The sequence below is a fragment of the Chaetodon auriga genome, chromosome 1 (genome assembly GCF_051107435.1).
Source record: "Chaetodon auriga isolate fChaAug3 chromosome 1, fChaAug3.hap1, whole genome shotgun sequence".
Taxonomy (NCBI): domain Eukaryota; kingdom Metazoa; phylum Chordata; class Actinopteri; order Chaetodontiformes; family Chaetodontidae; genus Chaetodon; species Chaetodon auriga.
Genome location: NC_135074.1, coordinates 14,830,343 through 14,845,428, shown reverse-complemented (window position 1 = coordinate 14,845,428; position 15,086 = coordinate 14,830,343). Strand labels below are relative to the sequence as shown.

At 41.6% G+C, this 15,086-nt stretch overlaps 1 protein-coding gene across 1 annotated transcript; it reads right to left on the bottom strand.

Moving 5' to 3' along the window:
• Window positions 1-10,134: 10,134 nt before the first annotated feature.
• Window positions 10,135-13,567, bottom strand: LOC143314375 (uncharacterized). The gene is made up of 7 exons (XM_076725018.1): window positions 13,504-13,567; window positions 12,272-12,388; window positions 11,988-12,101; window positions 11,654-11,710; window positions 11,156-11,326; window positions 10,386-10,499; window positions 10,135-10,232 (listed from the first exon to the last, which is right to left on the bottom strand). The coding sequence occupies exons 2-7, from the start codon at window positions 12,386-12,388 to the stop codon at window positions 10,185-10,187; spliced, it is 621 nt and encodes a 206-aa protein (XP_076581133.1). The 5' UTR covers window positions 13,504-13,567; the 3' UTR covers window positions 10,135-10,184.
• Window positions 13,568-15,086: the final 1,519 nt, after the last annotated feature.

The following is a 15,086-nucleotide window of genomic DNA, read 5'->3' as shown; positions in this document are numbered from 1 at the left end:
TTCTATTTCTCTCCTGTTAACTTTGCCAACAAGTTGGGCAACAAAAATCTTTTAGTACATTTAGAAACCACTGAGCAATGTTGCATCTGTTAAGAGCACTAGCACCTAAATATGATACAGTTGGTGGTTGGTACAAAATGCATGTCGGTGTGTTCTTGCAGTGCTTCTGCTGGCAGAGCGTTTAATCCACTTTTCATATGTGTGGTTGCATAAAAAGGAAGGGCCTGTACCCTGTGCTGAAAGGTACAGTCGTACAGAACGTTAGCTATGGGAGTACTCAACAACTTCAGGCTGTGTCGTTTTGAAATTTGGCGTGTGTGTGCCAGAGAAGTTTGGCTCCAGTTGCTTCAATAATAAAAATAGTAAATATAACTTTCAAGTGTCAGTAAATTTAAACACTGCAAGTGTCAGTTCATGTACTTTGGACCTTCAGCCCATTTGGGTTTTGTAAAAATTTGAGTTTAAAGTCTGATCTGATGGTGGTGCTTAAAGAAATGCCCACACCTCTGAAGAAGTGCTTGTTTGTTCAACCTTATTACCAACCTTAACTCAACTTAAGTTAAATGCACACAAATTAAAAATGCTGTGTAAAACAATACAGAACGTGAATTTGCTAGTAATTTTGACTTCTGTTCAATTGATAACACGACAAAAACAAGATATTTAATGTTTGACCTCATCAACTTTTGTAAATATCTGCTTATTCTGAATTTGATGCAGCAACATGTTTCAAACAAGTGGGAACAGGAGAAACAAAAGACTGGGAAACACCTGTTTGGAAGAGTCCACAGGTAAACGAGCTGATTGGTAACAGTTGATGGTGTCATGATTGGGTATGGAAGGAGCATCTTCGAAAGGCTCTCATTTCACCCTCTCCATTTTCTAAAATAACAGCGTACACACGTGTCTGAAGAAAACTTTTCGTTTACACTAACCTGTGTGTGTATGCCGTCGATGCTGGCGGTGATGCGGACTGGCTCTTTGTGCAAGATGGCTGACCTCCGAGCACTCATTCGTCTCTGCTCCTCGATATAATAGAGCAGCTGTAATTGCAAATGCAATCATATGAAAAGGGTTTGCACCAACGTAAATGTGACTGCTACTCTGAATGCATCCATGATCACCATAGCCAAATGAAAATGTAAACATAAATCGCACTTCTGGCGCAGGTGCGAGTTCTGCCGTATAAAGTGACGTCGGCTACCTAAAACTCCATTTTTCTCTGTTTTTCTCCGTTTACATGCAAACGTGCAACTGAAGTTTTCCAAAATCTCAACTCTGGCCGGAGTTTTTAGAATGCATCATTTTCAGAGGCGAATTCTCCGTTTGTGTAAACGAAGGGAAATGTCTCATTTTCATATTATCCGTGTACGTGTTAACGGCTTCAGCTCACACTACACACTGCATGTGTTCAGGAACACTTTCTGAAACTTGTCGGTAAACACAGTTCATTTGCAAATGATTGCATGTTCTTTTTGTTAACCTTTTACACAACATCCTGGCGTTTCTGGAGTCAAGTCTGAATATAAATCCCTTAATTGGGCTGGTGCCCTCTTATCTGTGTACACACATGTATAACAACCAAAATCAATCTGACCTGCACTCACCAAAGAAAGCTTTTAAATGCAGTCCCTCTTCTTCCTGGAATAATGTAGTTAAGACATGAAATTGTCAGAAATGACTGAACTGTCAGAGCATTGAAGTCCATCTGAAAGGATCGTTTTCCAGTTTGGTCTTGATAACTGTGTGTAACTATGTGTGCTCGCAGCTGTCTCTTTGAATTACCTTTCTAACTTCTAATTGATTCAGGATCCATGTGACTGCTTGACTGGTGTCTGACTTACTGTACTCACTGACTAAAATATGACATTTAAATGAGGATTAACATGACTATTTTTTGTGAATTGGCCCTTAGCCTCTTGTTGTCTTATAAATACAGTCCCAGAACATGATCCGTTACCAAAATTTGCAGCTGTGTGTGTGTGCCAAGGGAAGACCCTCTTTCCTTTGCTTGCACCTAGTACAGTACGTGAGCTATGTCACCAATGGAAACAGTCACAGCCCCTATCTGTCAGGCATACGTGTCGTACTTCGTGTATGTGCATCAGTACTGCTTGAATTATTATTATTATTTAGCTCTTTCTTTTTCTTTTTCTTTCTTTCTTTCTTTCTTTCTTTCTGTGTTTAATAAAGGGAAGGTGCATCTATGTTATTTTGTGAAATAATTTCATTGAAATTGCATTCTTGCACCTTCTGCCCACATGACATGCTCAAATACCAAAAAGCACTATTGTACAAATGACACTAACATGGGGCAACAACTGGACAGTATAAAGCAAAAACACTTTTTATATAAAACATTGCAACTGACTTTTGCTGAGTCTTTACACAGTAAACAACTGTGTGTCTGCTCTGCCAGTGTTTTTGAATATACGATAAAAAACCAAAAAAGGACTGTTTTTAACTTTATTGCAATATCTTCTTGCGCACATATTTTGCGTACAATCATTTCATGCATGTTTTTATTAGCACCAAAATTAGTGAAGTATAAGTTGACGTCTGATCTGTGCCACAAGACTCATCTGAAGTGGTTCACTACGTGATTGTGCGTGTGTTGCTGCGGTGTTTCCATTGCACTGTTTCCAGGGAAAAATGCACTACTGGGCTGTGGACATCGAGTAGTGTGGCTGTAACATTAGAGCGCTTTAGTGACTAAGAGCCGTGACAAGCACATGGTGTGGAAGGGTGGAGAAATGGCTTAGTATGGAGTTGTCAACAAAGCGTCAGCCGGGGGCCGTCTCATACTCTGACACTGGAGAAGCTTCCCTTTGTAGAATTAAAGCAGACAGATCCACCGCAGGTTTCTTCTTCAGTGCGTGTATGATAGCTAACATGCAACTAACAATCCGAAGACTCAAGTGGAAACTGTGGGTTCAGGTATTCATTCTTAAACTCCACAGTCGAAGCTCACCGCATGCAACAGACGGGTTTGTGACTGACCGTGACCTCTGGCCTCCCTGCAGAAAAGAGACAAAAAATGAAGCTTCCTAAGAGAATTAAGTCAATATTCTATTGTAAGTACGAGTGTCAGGCACTGTGCTGTACTCATTCCCTTCATAATGACAACTTGGTTTACTGCATATTTGTGTATTTAAAAAAAAATGACTTCCCTGATGCCGTCTACTTGTGATGTGAGTGAAATATTGTGTCTATTAGCTACAGTTCTGTGGTCTCCGGCTGGTCCTCTGTGGGCTGGTCTCAGTCCCCCTCCATAATGGGCCATGGAAATTTTGACGTTGGATGGCAGCGCTCCTTATAAGCACCTGTCCTTCCGCATCACACCAAGTCCCAGTATGAAAAGCGTGTGATTGTTTTCCAAATGAGAGTGTGCGTAGATAGTAGACTGGCACTATATAGCTTCCATGGAGGTCTGTTTCCCCATTCAGCTGCAAGCAGGACCTGGTTGGACACTGCACGCTGGGAGCTTCACACTGCACATCACACTATTTGTCGATCTTCTATCAATATAACATGGAGGTAAGAGAATATTCTACTTGATGTACATGTTCATTCAGTCTGTGCTACTGTAGTGACTTCTCTGAATTTACTTTCACTGTTAAAGTAATCAGGTAACAGTTTACTTAAATGTGCTTAAACAAAGTAGCAGTAATAGAAAACTGGTAAACTTTTTAAGTGAATGTTTACCTGATTGAAACTGCAGCATAAAAGAAGAGAGTTACACTACTGAATGTAATTGAAAAAAGGTGTAAACCAGTGATGTTCATTTGGCTGAAATAAGGACATGAGGCTTTAATCAGTAGTAGCATGCACTGCCTTAGAATGTCTTAACACCTGTTAAGCTTTGAGTAGCAACCCATGGTGCATGCAAAGACAAAGACTGTTATGCAATCAGAGAAAGCGTTAAAATCAGCCCCCCTCCCATAAAAGTTAACACAGACAATATCTTTTTAGTGCCATTCTTTTCTTTAATCTTGTCCCCCGAGCAGCATTAACTGTGCTCTGTACTCTGCAGGAGGCACACTGTGTCCAGAAAGCTGTTAGCCACTCTGCATCACTGTTGGCAAGTCTAAACATCCAAAGAGAGCAAGCTCAGTTCTGCGACTGTGTGGTCAGATGGCAGCAGAACCCAGGTCAGCTCTACCCTGCACACAGGTTAGCAACATAAAATGGTTTTGTCAATCGCAAACATGCCATCAGGTACAAACTGCCAGAAGATTAGAAATTCTTGTTTATATTGTCAGTTGTAAACCTTGAGCAACATCACATATCTAGTTACTCTTTTCCCTCAGGTGTGTCCTGGCAGCTTCTAGTCCAGTCTTGGCAGCTATCTTGTCCTCAGCTGGTGCCCTGGTGGAGCTGCAGGATCCATGTCTGTCTGACTATGTACTAGCACTTGTTTTGGACTACATTTACACAGGGGCCTTGCCAAACACTTGCACCCAGCAACAGCATCGCAATCTGCTCACTGCTGCCTGCTACCTGCAGATGGATGAACTGCAGGAGGCTCTGAGGACAGAGATGAAAAATGCAGATAATGCAAGTGCAACTGGAGATGAAAATCAGCCATATGAAGACATTAATGATACTTATAGTAAAAGTGTGAACACCTTTAGTAAGTGTCTGCCATTATCAGACAGTTGCAGTGTTGATTCACTGGAGAGAGAGGATCACTGTTGTGATGAAATGGATACAGGGAGAAGTAGCTGGAAAAATGGTGCAAGCCCTCTAAGCAATGTGGGTACTGGAAGTAGTGTGAATGCAGATTACTACAGACAAGTAACTTATCTGATGCCTCAGGATTTGATCCAAAATATCCCTCACACCACTGAAGAGCACAGGGTGACAAGAGTGGACAAAGAGGTGCAAAAGGATCACTTTCACTCAGCTGGCACAGTGAAACCAGAGAGTTGGCAAATGTGCGCAGAGGAGGAGCAAGCGAGGACAGCTCAGAACAGGAGGAGCTTGTATTCACTCTGCACTGCTGAGGTGCAAGAGGAACAGACAAGTGAAGCAGAGAAGATGCAGCGACTGTGTTCAACAGTGAAAAGAAAAGCAGAAGAGAAGCAAACTAACAGACAAGAGGAAGACAATATCCATCACTCCCCCCTTCTTCATCTCTCGACTTCCCACCTTAAGGACAATGTGTCTCCGTCACTGTGCTCCTCCTCGCCCTCACCCTCATCCTCACATCCATGCTGTGGGGCAGTGCCTGTGATTCGTCACAGCAGTACAACCGCTATGGTCGAAGCGTCTACAATGCCTGTTTACCATCCAGTGTCCCAGGCCTCAGTCAGCTCCAGCTTCCCTGACTCACGATCAGGAAGCACAGACAATAACAGAATTGTTGAAGGTATTACCACGAAACACAAAAATCATGATGGGGCACAGAATCAGGATTATAGAAACAATAGAAACCACACTGGAACACAGAGTTGGGATTACAAGGATAGTTTAGATCAATGTGCAACACAGGAGTTATGTTACAAATCCAATGCAGGTCACTCTGACATCCTAAAACAGGATTACAGCAGCAGCAATACAGCTCATGATGAACATATGGACAATGGATTACCCCACATCACAGATGATAATGATCACCATGCTCATTGTGATTCATTTCAGAAGGGTCACACAAAGCATCGTGGGGATGATTCAGTGCCACCGAATGAGGATTGCAGTAGTTTTACCCGAGTATTAATGTATAAAACTGATTGCAGTTTTGATGAGTTCCCCCCAAAACACAAGCGACCGGATTGCTCTGATTGCCACAATGCCTCAATGGCGACTGCAGCAGATGAGCGGTCCATTCACTCAAAAGATCCGAGTGCTGTAGTTCCACTTCCTGTGCAGGAGTCAGACACAGGAAGTGACTCTCACTGTGAGGATTTGTCTCTCGAGGGAGAAGCGAAAGAGGAGCACAATTACTCAAGCAGGTGTCCAGTTCAAATGGATGGACAAGATAGCCACTGTGACCCTTGTGGACTTAAAAATGATTGGTACCCCAACTTGCCTAAAGATGAGAGAGGCACAAAAGATGCTGCTTCTGGCCAGTATGAACATGACGACAAGGACACAGCTATGGATAATGTTACTGGTTGCACATCTCTGCAACATGAGAACATCCTGGGCACTGAGGTCTCAGAGCCACACCCAAGTTTTACAATGCGTATGGACACCAACATGTCTGACCCTGCAATTAATGTTGTGGGGCAGTCATACCGCGGGCATCTTCGTTATCACTGCCTACCCCAGAGGGACACAAAGGTATCACACAGAGACTCTGATCACAATCACTCCCACCCGAGCCACCCTGATCATTCAGACCAATCCAATGATGAGGAGGAGGTTGGTAACGCTGCCACTCCAGACCTCAGTCCTCTTAGGCAGCACTTTGGTACTACAGACCAGATTCTACTGCTGGACATTAGCGCCAAACCTGCAGAGCTGTTGGTGTCCTATAGACACAGATCCGATGGACAGGAGAAATCGCTTGCATTCGGCCAAAGGGACACCTTTGGAAACGGGCTTGGGGAGAAAGATAGAGAGCACCGGAATGATGCAACGTCTGTAGCAGGTGTTGACAAGAGAAAAATTGTTCGAGAGCAAACCAGACCGGGACCTGAGGTTATACATAAAGCTGGGGCTGTGGTGGGTGCGAACCAGACCGCTACTTTGGCAGCCTGTTCACCTCCTCGAGTGCCAGGCTCTGTACAAACCCCTGTGTCATCTACCTTGTCTGTCTGCATGCCTTCTACCGTTTCAGTCAGCATGCCAACAAATATATCAGCTCCTCTGTCAACTCCTGTTCACCCTTTCCAGTGCTCTCTATGCGAGCGTTCCTTCAGCCAGCGAGGCTCTCTGAATAGACATGTGCGGAGCCACCTTGGCGTACGGCCCTTCCCCTGCCCTCGCTGCCCTATGACCTTTTCGCGTCAGTACCGCGTCTCGGAGCACATGCGTGTTCACCAGCGCTGTGTCCTTGGGGGTGACTTTCAAAAGCCCCCTGCGTCTTCAATATGAGGAAATGAGGAGAGGCTACAAAAGTGACTGTCCTGTTGTTTGGAGGAATTACATGAAAGATGATTAGGGCATTTAATAGATAAACATCAGAGATCAGAATTAATGGGTATCTACGCCCTCCAGGGGCCAACAGTAGGAGCTGACCCTGATAAAGCTGCAATGCAATGAAAATCGGCCATTCCGCTTAAGGACAAAAGGGAAAAGTAAGCAGTAAGTGATGGAAAAAAATTAGTTAATGCATCAATCAATTTTTTCAACAATGGAACACATAATTGCTTGTGAAAGGGGCTGCTCGTAGTGATGAAGGCACAGGTGATTATCACCTGATCCTTCTCTGAGGTCTGTGGGGCCTTGAGTCATCTTTGAGCTCATTGTTTTGGTTTTCCAGTCCACAACTTTGCTGTTTTGGTTCACTCATGGTTCATGGTTCATGTATCTGTGTCTGCTAGATGTGTTATACGCAACTGTCTGTTTACAAGTTCACGATATTAATTCAAGAAAAATCAGTTATTGCAGGCTTACGTTGCTCCATATCTGTTGCATGTGTAAATGGGCCATATATAAATGTTAAAGGTGATTAAAACAAAAAAAAAAAAAAAAAAAAGGTGTCGTGGCCACCATGTGTTTTCTCAATATTGGTAGCTAATTCTTTGTCAGATTGACATCATTCCATTCAGTGATCTACAGTGCCTGTTTTCAGCAGGTACTACATTGTAATCATGAGGTTTTCTGTGGCAAACAGTCTAAAAGCTGCAGTTCTGAACACTTACGAAGGTTTTGTAAAACAGTCGTCTGTCACATGTGTCATTAATGTGACTCGTATTTTCTATTTAAACTGTGTAGGACATCACACTCTTTTTTCATAAAGTGTAATTAATGACAGTTGTGATAACCATTATTTAACAGAATTTCCATTCCTTTATTTATGCATGTTGTTGTTTCCCTTTGTTTATGGGATACTATAGGGTGTGTAATCTAGAGGAGATTCAGATTAGAGATGAATAATATGCTTATTTTGGAACAGTGACTGAGAAACTGAGCAAAGAAACTTTTCAAGTTTTCAGATTGCCATGACAATCCTTTTAATTAATACAAATTTGAATATGATGTTTGGTGTTACGAAAGAAGCTACGTTACATGTGTTTGATTGTTGTGTGATTTGTGTTATTCTGTACTCAAAGTGAAAATATTAAATACTGAACTTTAAGAAAAATCAGTACCTAGAGCTGGTCCTACTCTTGACACTTTTCTACACACTTTTCAGACAGACATATTCTAAGTTGTAGCCTATTTTCCGGGTAATGTCCTTAAATGCTTTTTGCAAGCTCATGCTGATGGTTGCACAGGAAGAGTTTATATATATAAGTCATGATTTTCAAAACATCGCACTCCCTGTTCTTGCTGTTAACAGAGAAATTTATTAATGATACCATGTGTCTCACATGCTGTCCTCCAAAAGTGAGGACAGTATGTTGGGTGTCGCAGTGTTTGTACTTCATGGTGTTGCTGCTGAAACATGAGCTGACATGGCAGTTAAAAAAAAAAAAAAGTATCAAGGGCAGCCATGGGATTCTGTCTGTGCCTGCTCTGTCTTGTCTATGCCAAACTTCTTCAGTGTGGTACAGAAAGGTGGAAATGGATCACATCGTTCTGTGCTCAACACTTCGAATAGTAAAAACATAGAGAACAGTTTACCAGAGGTGACATGTTTATGGCTGACTTGTTCACATTACATTTTCATGTTCAGATGTTTCCACTCTCCAATAAAACACTCTCCCCTCGTAAAATGTTTCAGAATCAAGATGGCTGTCTGTTTGCACTTTGTAACAATGCAGCTCCGGATGAAAACCATTGATATATGCTCACTTTCCAAAAACCTGTCATGTCTGTGGTGCTAAAAATAAGTAAGCGTGACAAGCTTGTAATTCTTCTGTGTTAAGAAGGCAATAGTGAATAATAATTATGAGGTTTCATATAAACATTAAGTCTGCAGCGATGTCAATAAGTTGTTCATAGTTGAAGTCTGGTCCAGAGGTCTAAAGGCAAGTGGCCAAACAGTAGTATGATCAGTCTGAACTGCAATTTTACACTGTTTAAATTGCTAAATTAAGTTGGATATGTTGGCAGTGATTCTGAGGTCTGGACACCAGCTGGTCAAAGGGTCCACTGAAGTGGTCTCCCCAGTGTATTAAAGTTAAAGAGACAGCAAATAATATCAAGCTGGGGGGGGATAACGTAAAAGTTTTTCATTAATAGAAGATACATGATCTGAATATATCATGACTCCTTTCGATGGTGTGCCTTTTCAAAATGTCATACCAATTTACTATAACAAGAGCACCGGCAAGCTCCCGCTTTAAGCCTGCCCACACTTTTTTATTTTGTTTTTTCAACTATCTCGGAGGAACATTGGTTTTGCCCAGACCTTTGTCCTGTGGTGTAGTTGTGCAAACATGGTGGTCAGCCAATGTCAGACTGCAGAGTGAGTAGCAGTTAAATGCCTACACAGTGGGAAAACTTCACTGCCATCATCGTGTCCGGTTGTTAAAAAAAAAAAAAGGTTCAAATGTTAAAAAAATATACGTACATACATACACAGCTGTTCAAAAGTTTGGAATCACCAGCCACAAAAGCTCTGGTGCAGTCAGATGGCTGAGAGGACCGTATTTTCTGAATGTTCTTTCATGCTTTTAGCTTGTAGAGGGCAGAAAGACAAAGATACCCCTGAGCAGTTCAATTACATAAGAACAGAAGAAAGCGCCAGTCATTGCTTGAAGAATCTGGGATCTTAGCATCAAAATCCGCACAGATTTCCACACAGAATATCAGCTCATCATACTGTAGACTGACCAATCACACTTTAAAGCTATTCAGTCTAACCACTGAGTGGACTGCAGACGGCCAAAGAAAAATATTTAGAGCCCAGTTGTTGAAATAGCTGTTTTTGAAGTAAAGAAGAAAAACATGATCTAATAGGTAATTCCAAACTTTGGTAAAAATAGTACATATTATCTGAAATTGCCACTGAGAAATGGATAATACGTGGGAATCATGTATCATGTTATGCCCACGAAGAGAAATACTGTGGCTATGGTTCATAGTTCCTCTCTGTGCTCAGTTTGTTGTACTTCCTCTTGTGCTTGTTATTCAACTGGTTCTTCAATTGCTGCAGCAGTCATCACTACAATGGCCTGAAGAGAAGAGAAAGAAGAGCACTTTAATACGTGACCGAGCTGGTCCTTAGTCATGTTGCAGTTTCTGAATCTTAGCGAAATGTCTCGTCCGGAGAGGAACATGCATCCGTGTGTGTGTAATGTGTGGAGGTGGGCTGTGAGTCTTTTTACCTGGCTCTTTGTGGAACGCAGGGCAGCCCCGGCCAGAGCTGACATTACAATTAAAATGATCGCACCCAGAACACTGTAGAACAGGTAGATGACGTCTATAGACATTCCCATGGCCTGGAAAAAGACGCAGACACATACGTATATCAACACATCAAACACACAGCTGATATCCATAAAATGTCACATACACATACTATCAGCCGCAGACCAAAGTGAAATGTATCACCTTAAGAACATTATAATATTTAGGCCATAATGTTCGAATGTTCGTATTTCACTTCCTTTTTTAATTTTATTCCAGCATTTCTTTTAATTAAAAATGTTTGCTTTTATTTCATAATGGCACTGTTCATCACACAGTCTGTCAATCAAGACAAACTGAGCAGAGCCAGTTATGTGATTGGCTGTTGCTTTGACAGCCAGTGATGAAAATTAGTAGCCTATTGTGAAATAAAGCAGAGATTGGGGAATTCTTATTATTTTGTCTTATTTGAGTAAGTAAAGCTAAATGCCTTGGGTCTCAATTCATAATGATGCAATTTAATAAACAATTGAGACACAGTCTTAAAGGCTGACCAGTTTCCATTTGATACCAGCATCTTCTATCAAGCCAGGGTACACAAACTGCATGTTCAATATCATGTAATTAAGCCTTAATTCAACAAAGAAATTAAGAAGCTAAAACTTGCTTTCGATTTGTAATCTATACTGTGCTAATGGGCACCAGCGCCAACGAAAACAACAAATATTAATGAAAAAATGTGAATCACCACATAAGGTTCTGGCCATGGTGGGTCACTCTCTGTGATATTGTCTTCAAGATACTCATCTTGTGCATAGTGGTGGTGGTGGTGGTGGTCTATTATGTCCGGTATGATGTTAAGGATGGACCAACATACCCCCAGTAGGGTCACAATACTCAAAGCCAATGATATGGTTACCTATGTGTACACACCAACAGAGAGAGATGAAGTTACAAATGGTGGTCATAGTTCATACAGTATACGGACAACATGGAGGGCCCTGCAAATGCCCATAAATCAATTCATTCATTTAATCTGTCAATAAAAGGAGGGATTAACAACTAAATAAGTATTGAGATTTGTATTTCAGACAAATTATTATTCCAAGCATTGATTGTATTTTATATCTTATATGTCTTCCAACATGTCTAGGGTGGATCTTTACTGACATGTCCTATCTGCAGGGCTCTCTTGGTCCTCTACATAGACAGTTCTTGGAAATCAAAATATTCCCATAGAGCTTACTGTTTTCTTGGTCAGGTTGTGGTCTGCCACAATGTACAGAATCCCACATAGAATGAACTACGAGAGGAGGGAAAAAAAAAAAAAAAGCACTTTCACTACATTGCCCTCAAATGGTTTGGGATACCGCATGAGACAGGGCAGCAGAAACTGTTGCTGGTGCTAATTGAGCTCAATTTACTACCAGTCCTCAATCAAATCCTGTTATTCATATTATTAGTGGTTTCTCGGTTTTGTTATTTAGCTGTTTAGCAAATAAAAACATGACTAGTAAAGTGCTGAATCCATAAGCCACAATGATCCACTGATGTATAATTCTCTAGTCATTGATACCAACCAGTATTCCCTTCACAAACACAGGCTGGATAACCGTCCATTGGTTTTGAAAAGAGTATGGTGGGACTGCAATGCAAATGGTGAAGAAAGCTGAGCCCAAGACCAGCATGATGACCTACGAGAAGATCGAGAACAACTTCAAGCATGACCTCTTCACATCTCTGGTATCTTTCATTGATTACTTTTAAAAACAGTGTGTAATAAATAGCCATCTGGCTGTGTGTGTCTATGTGTGTGTGTGTGTGTGTGTGTGTGTGTGTGTGTGTGTGTGTGTTAGTGTCTCACGCCAATAATCTTGGGTTGTCCTTTAATGAAGCGGTGTAAAGGTTTGCTGCCGCCCACTGTGGTGCCTTCTTGAAGGCTTGCATTATTCCCACTGGCAGGGATGAGCTCAGCAGACATCTTGTGGACAAACAGACACCGAGCACAAACACATGGGAAATATTCTTATGAATGTGCTGCACCCAAGGAAAAATGCATCTTCTTTACAATATTTGGTCCCTCATGGCAGAATGTTTTGGCAGGAGTTGGATGTTTGTTGTTTTCCATCTTCTAGCTTGTCTCTCTGCCTTTTTCTGGGACGTCATAACTGTACATCAAAAACACAAAGTCCTTGCTTTAAGAAAATGCTTCGTCATGCACATGTACTTCCTTCCTTTCAAGAAAATCGTTACTGTGCTTTGATTCCACTCAGTTGTATCACAGATGTATTTATTGTGTGGGCGCTGACACGTGAAACCTAAAATGTAAATGAAAGAGCAAGAAATCCCAAACTTTGATACTTGAAAGTTATTTTCAGGACTCAATAAGCACAGCGGAAAAGTAGGCCTATGTTTCTTAACATATTTGATTTTTATTTATTCATTTGTGTATTATTTGAACCAGAAATAAGTCCGTTTGGATAGCAAACTAAGCTTATTTCATCTGGTTTATTCACATTTTATTCACCTAAATGAGCCTATTTAGTTTCCAGTGTCAACATCACAAAGTTCTTCATTTAAAATGCGTTGAACAACTACAGTTCCCATGAGGCCCCGACAGCAGCCAATAGCCGAGACCCAAGGCATGTGTTGTTGAATACTAACAACTGACCACTAACTATCATTTGTGATTACTTTAAATAACAAAGTGGCACAGCAGCAGATATCTGTGTATGTCACAAGGGGACTAAATGCACCAGACACTCCAGTTTAAGCTCTTCAGAAAGGCTCTCTATGTTAAAGCAGATGTAAACGGTGCAGGCGAGCTTCACACTAAAGGTCTGTTTCTTATATTAACACTGACATCAAGCAACACTGCGAATCATTTCCTAAGAAAATGCCACACAGGAAAAATCCGCTTTTCATCCACTGGCGCAAACTGCAGAGCTTTTTAACAAAAAGAAAAAAAAAAAGTTTTGGTGTAAAGAAGTAAAACACGGTGTGAATCTGATCTGACTCTGCTGACTACATAATGCAACGTGAACGGGAGTATTGTTTAAGTGTTAGTATTGTTTAAGTGTTAAATGTCCAGCAAACCTGTTAGGAACGAAACAAACTTCAGAAAAGAGCAGGAGAAGCAGACCTTGAGCAGTTCTGTGATCGGTGCTGCGCTGCAGTGTTTGCTCTTCACTCCAGTTCACATCTGCAGCGGCAGCATGGGGGATGCGTGAACGATCAGTTTATTTTGAACGCAACCAGACGTCACGTGCTTGCTCTTGTAACTCATGACGGATCCCCTGCCAGTGGAGGAATCATGATGAAGTGCGCTAATGGCCATAAAATGGAGAAAGCGCGATGCAGTGTCCAATAATGCAGTGCCGTATGCTGACCGACGTGCTAGAAAAAGGTTTGGTACTATGTGTTTTTTAATTTTTCTTAACCCTGCCCCTTAGATGGCCATTTGCCGCTCATTAATTATGTAAAAAGTGAGCAATTGTTTAGCCTAGCAGAGTGATTCACTGCAAAAGAGTGAGGTGGTGCATTCAACAAGTCCTCCAAATGAAATGACCAAATATGCTGTTTGTAATTGGAATTAATTTATCATCAGACACTCCAATCAGCAGGTAGAGGTGGAAGTTAAACCACCCTCCCCATTAGAATTGTTCAGATCAAAAATGTATTTGTAGTCAAAGCCTTTGGAGTCCTTTCAGATCAATATGTAGCCTAAGTGAATAAATCAGCAGATGAAGAGCCATGCGTCCATGTCCCGTTTTACTCTCTTGCACAAACATTAGTAAATGCATTATGTAACCAGTAAACCCAGTGTTGCATTACCTAGAATAGGCATCACATGAAGCTAATAAAGTTAATTACTGTGTCAGTTATTGTTTGACTACACCTGGTGGGAGTTTGTGTGTGTGATTGTGTCATTAGCGTGAGAGGTTGGACAGGCTGCTTTCTCTTTGCAAAAGAAAACCATTTGGCCACAAGCTTCTTTTATTGAAACCAAGAACCAACAACACGAGCAATTCTTGCATTAACAGTCCAAAATGGTCGACTCCTAAAACAGAGTTAAACTTTCCTTCACTCAAGGAAAGTCTCGGTGGGACAGGAGGATGAGGTGTGTCTGTGTGTGTGTGTGTGTGTGTGTGTGTGTGTGTGTGCGTGCGTGCGTGCGTGCGCGCGTGCATGTGTGTGTGTGTGTGTGTGTGGGGTCCAGTTACACGCAGGCCAAGCTGAAATGGAGGAGTATGTATGGAGAAGGAATGTGTTGCAATCGTGTGTGAGAGAGGGGAAAGTTTCCTGTTTTTCCAAAACTCACACAGCTGTGTGCTTTTGTAACAGAATTCAGATAAAAGAGGCAGAGATGGACAAAAAGGACTGTGAGAAGACAGAGAACAAGGTGGGTAGGGGAGACAGCAGAAGCAATAGAAAGAGGTGAGGCTTCCTTCAAAAGAGGGTTCATTAGATATGAAACAGCTGTTAGAGAAAACAACAGGAGAAAGATGAGATGTTTCCTTTCCTCCCTCATGTGATTTATTCCCTTGTCTCGTATCCCAGTCCTTGACTTAAGTAGGCCTACTTATGCAGTTAAACCAGAGTGTTAATACTCCATTACAAGTGGAAGTGGTGCATTCAAAACTGTGGTAATATATCATTATAGTCCCTATAGTCCCTAA

Coding starts and splice junctions, on each gene's coding strand:
- LOC143314375 (XM_076725018.1), bottom strand. CDS start 12,388: ATGTCTGCTGAGCTCATCCCTGCCAGTGGGAATAATGCAAGCCTTCAA. Junction 11,711..11,987: donor TGTTTGTGAAGGGAATACTG/GTTGGTATCAAT, acceptor CTCCTCTCGTAG/TTCATTCTATGTGGGATTCT. Junction 11,327..11,653: donor ACAACCTGACCAAGAAAACA/GTAAGCTCTATG, acceptor GTGTACACATAG/GTAACCATATCATTGGCTTT.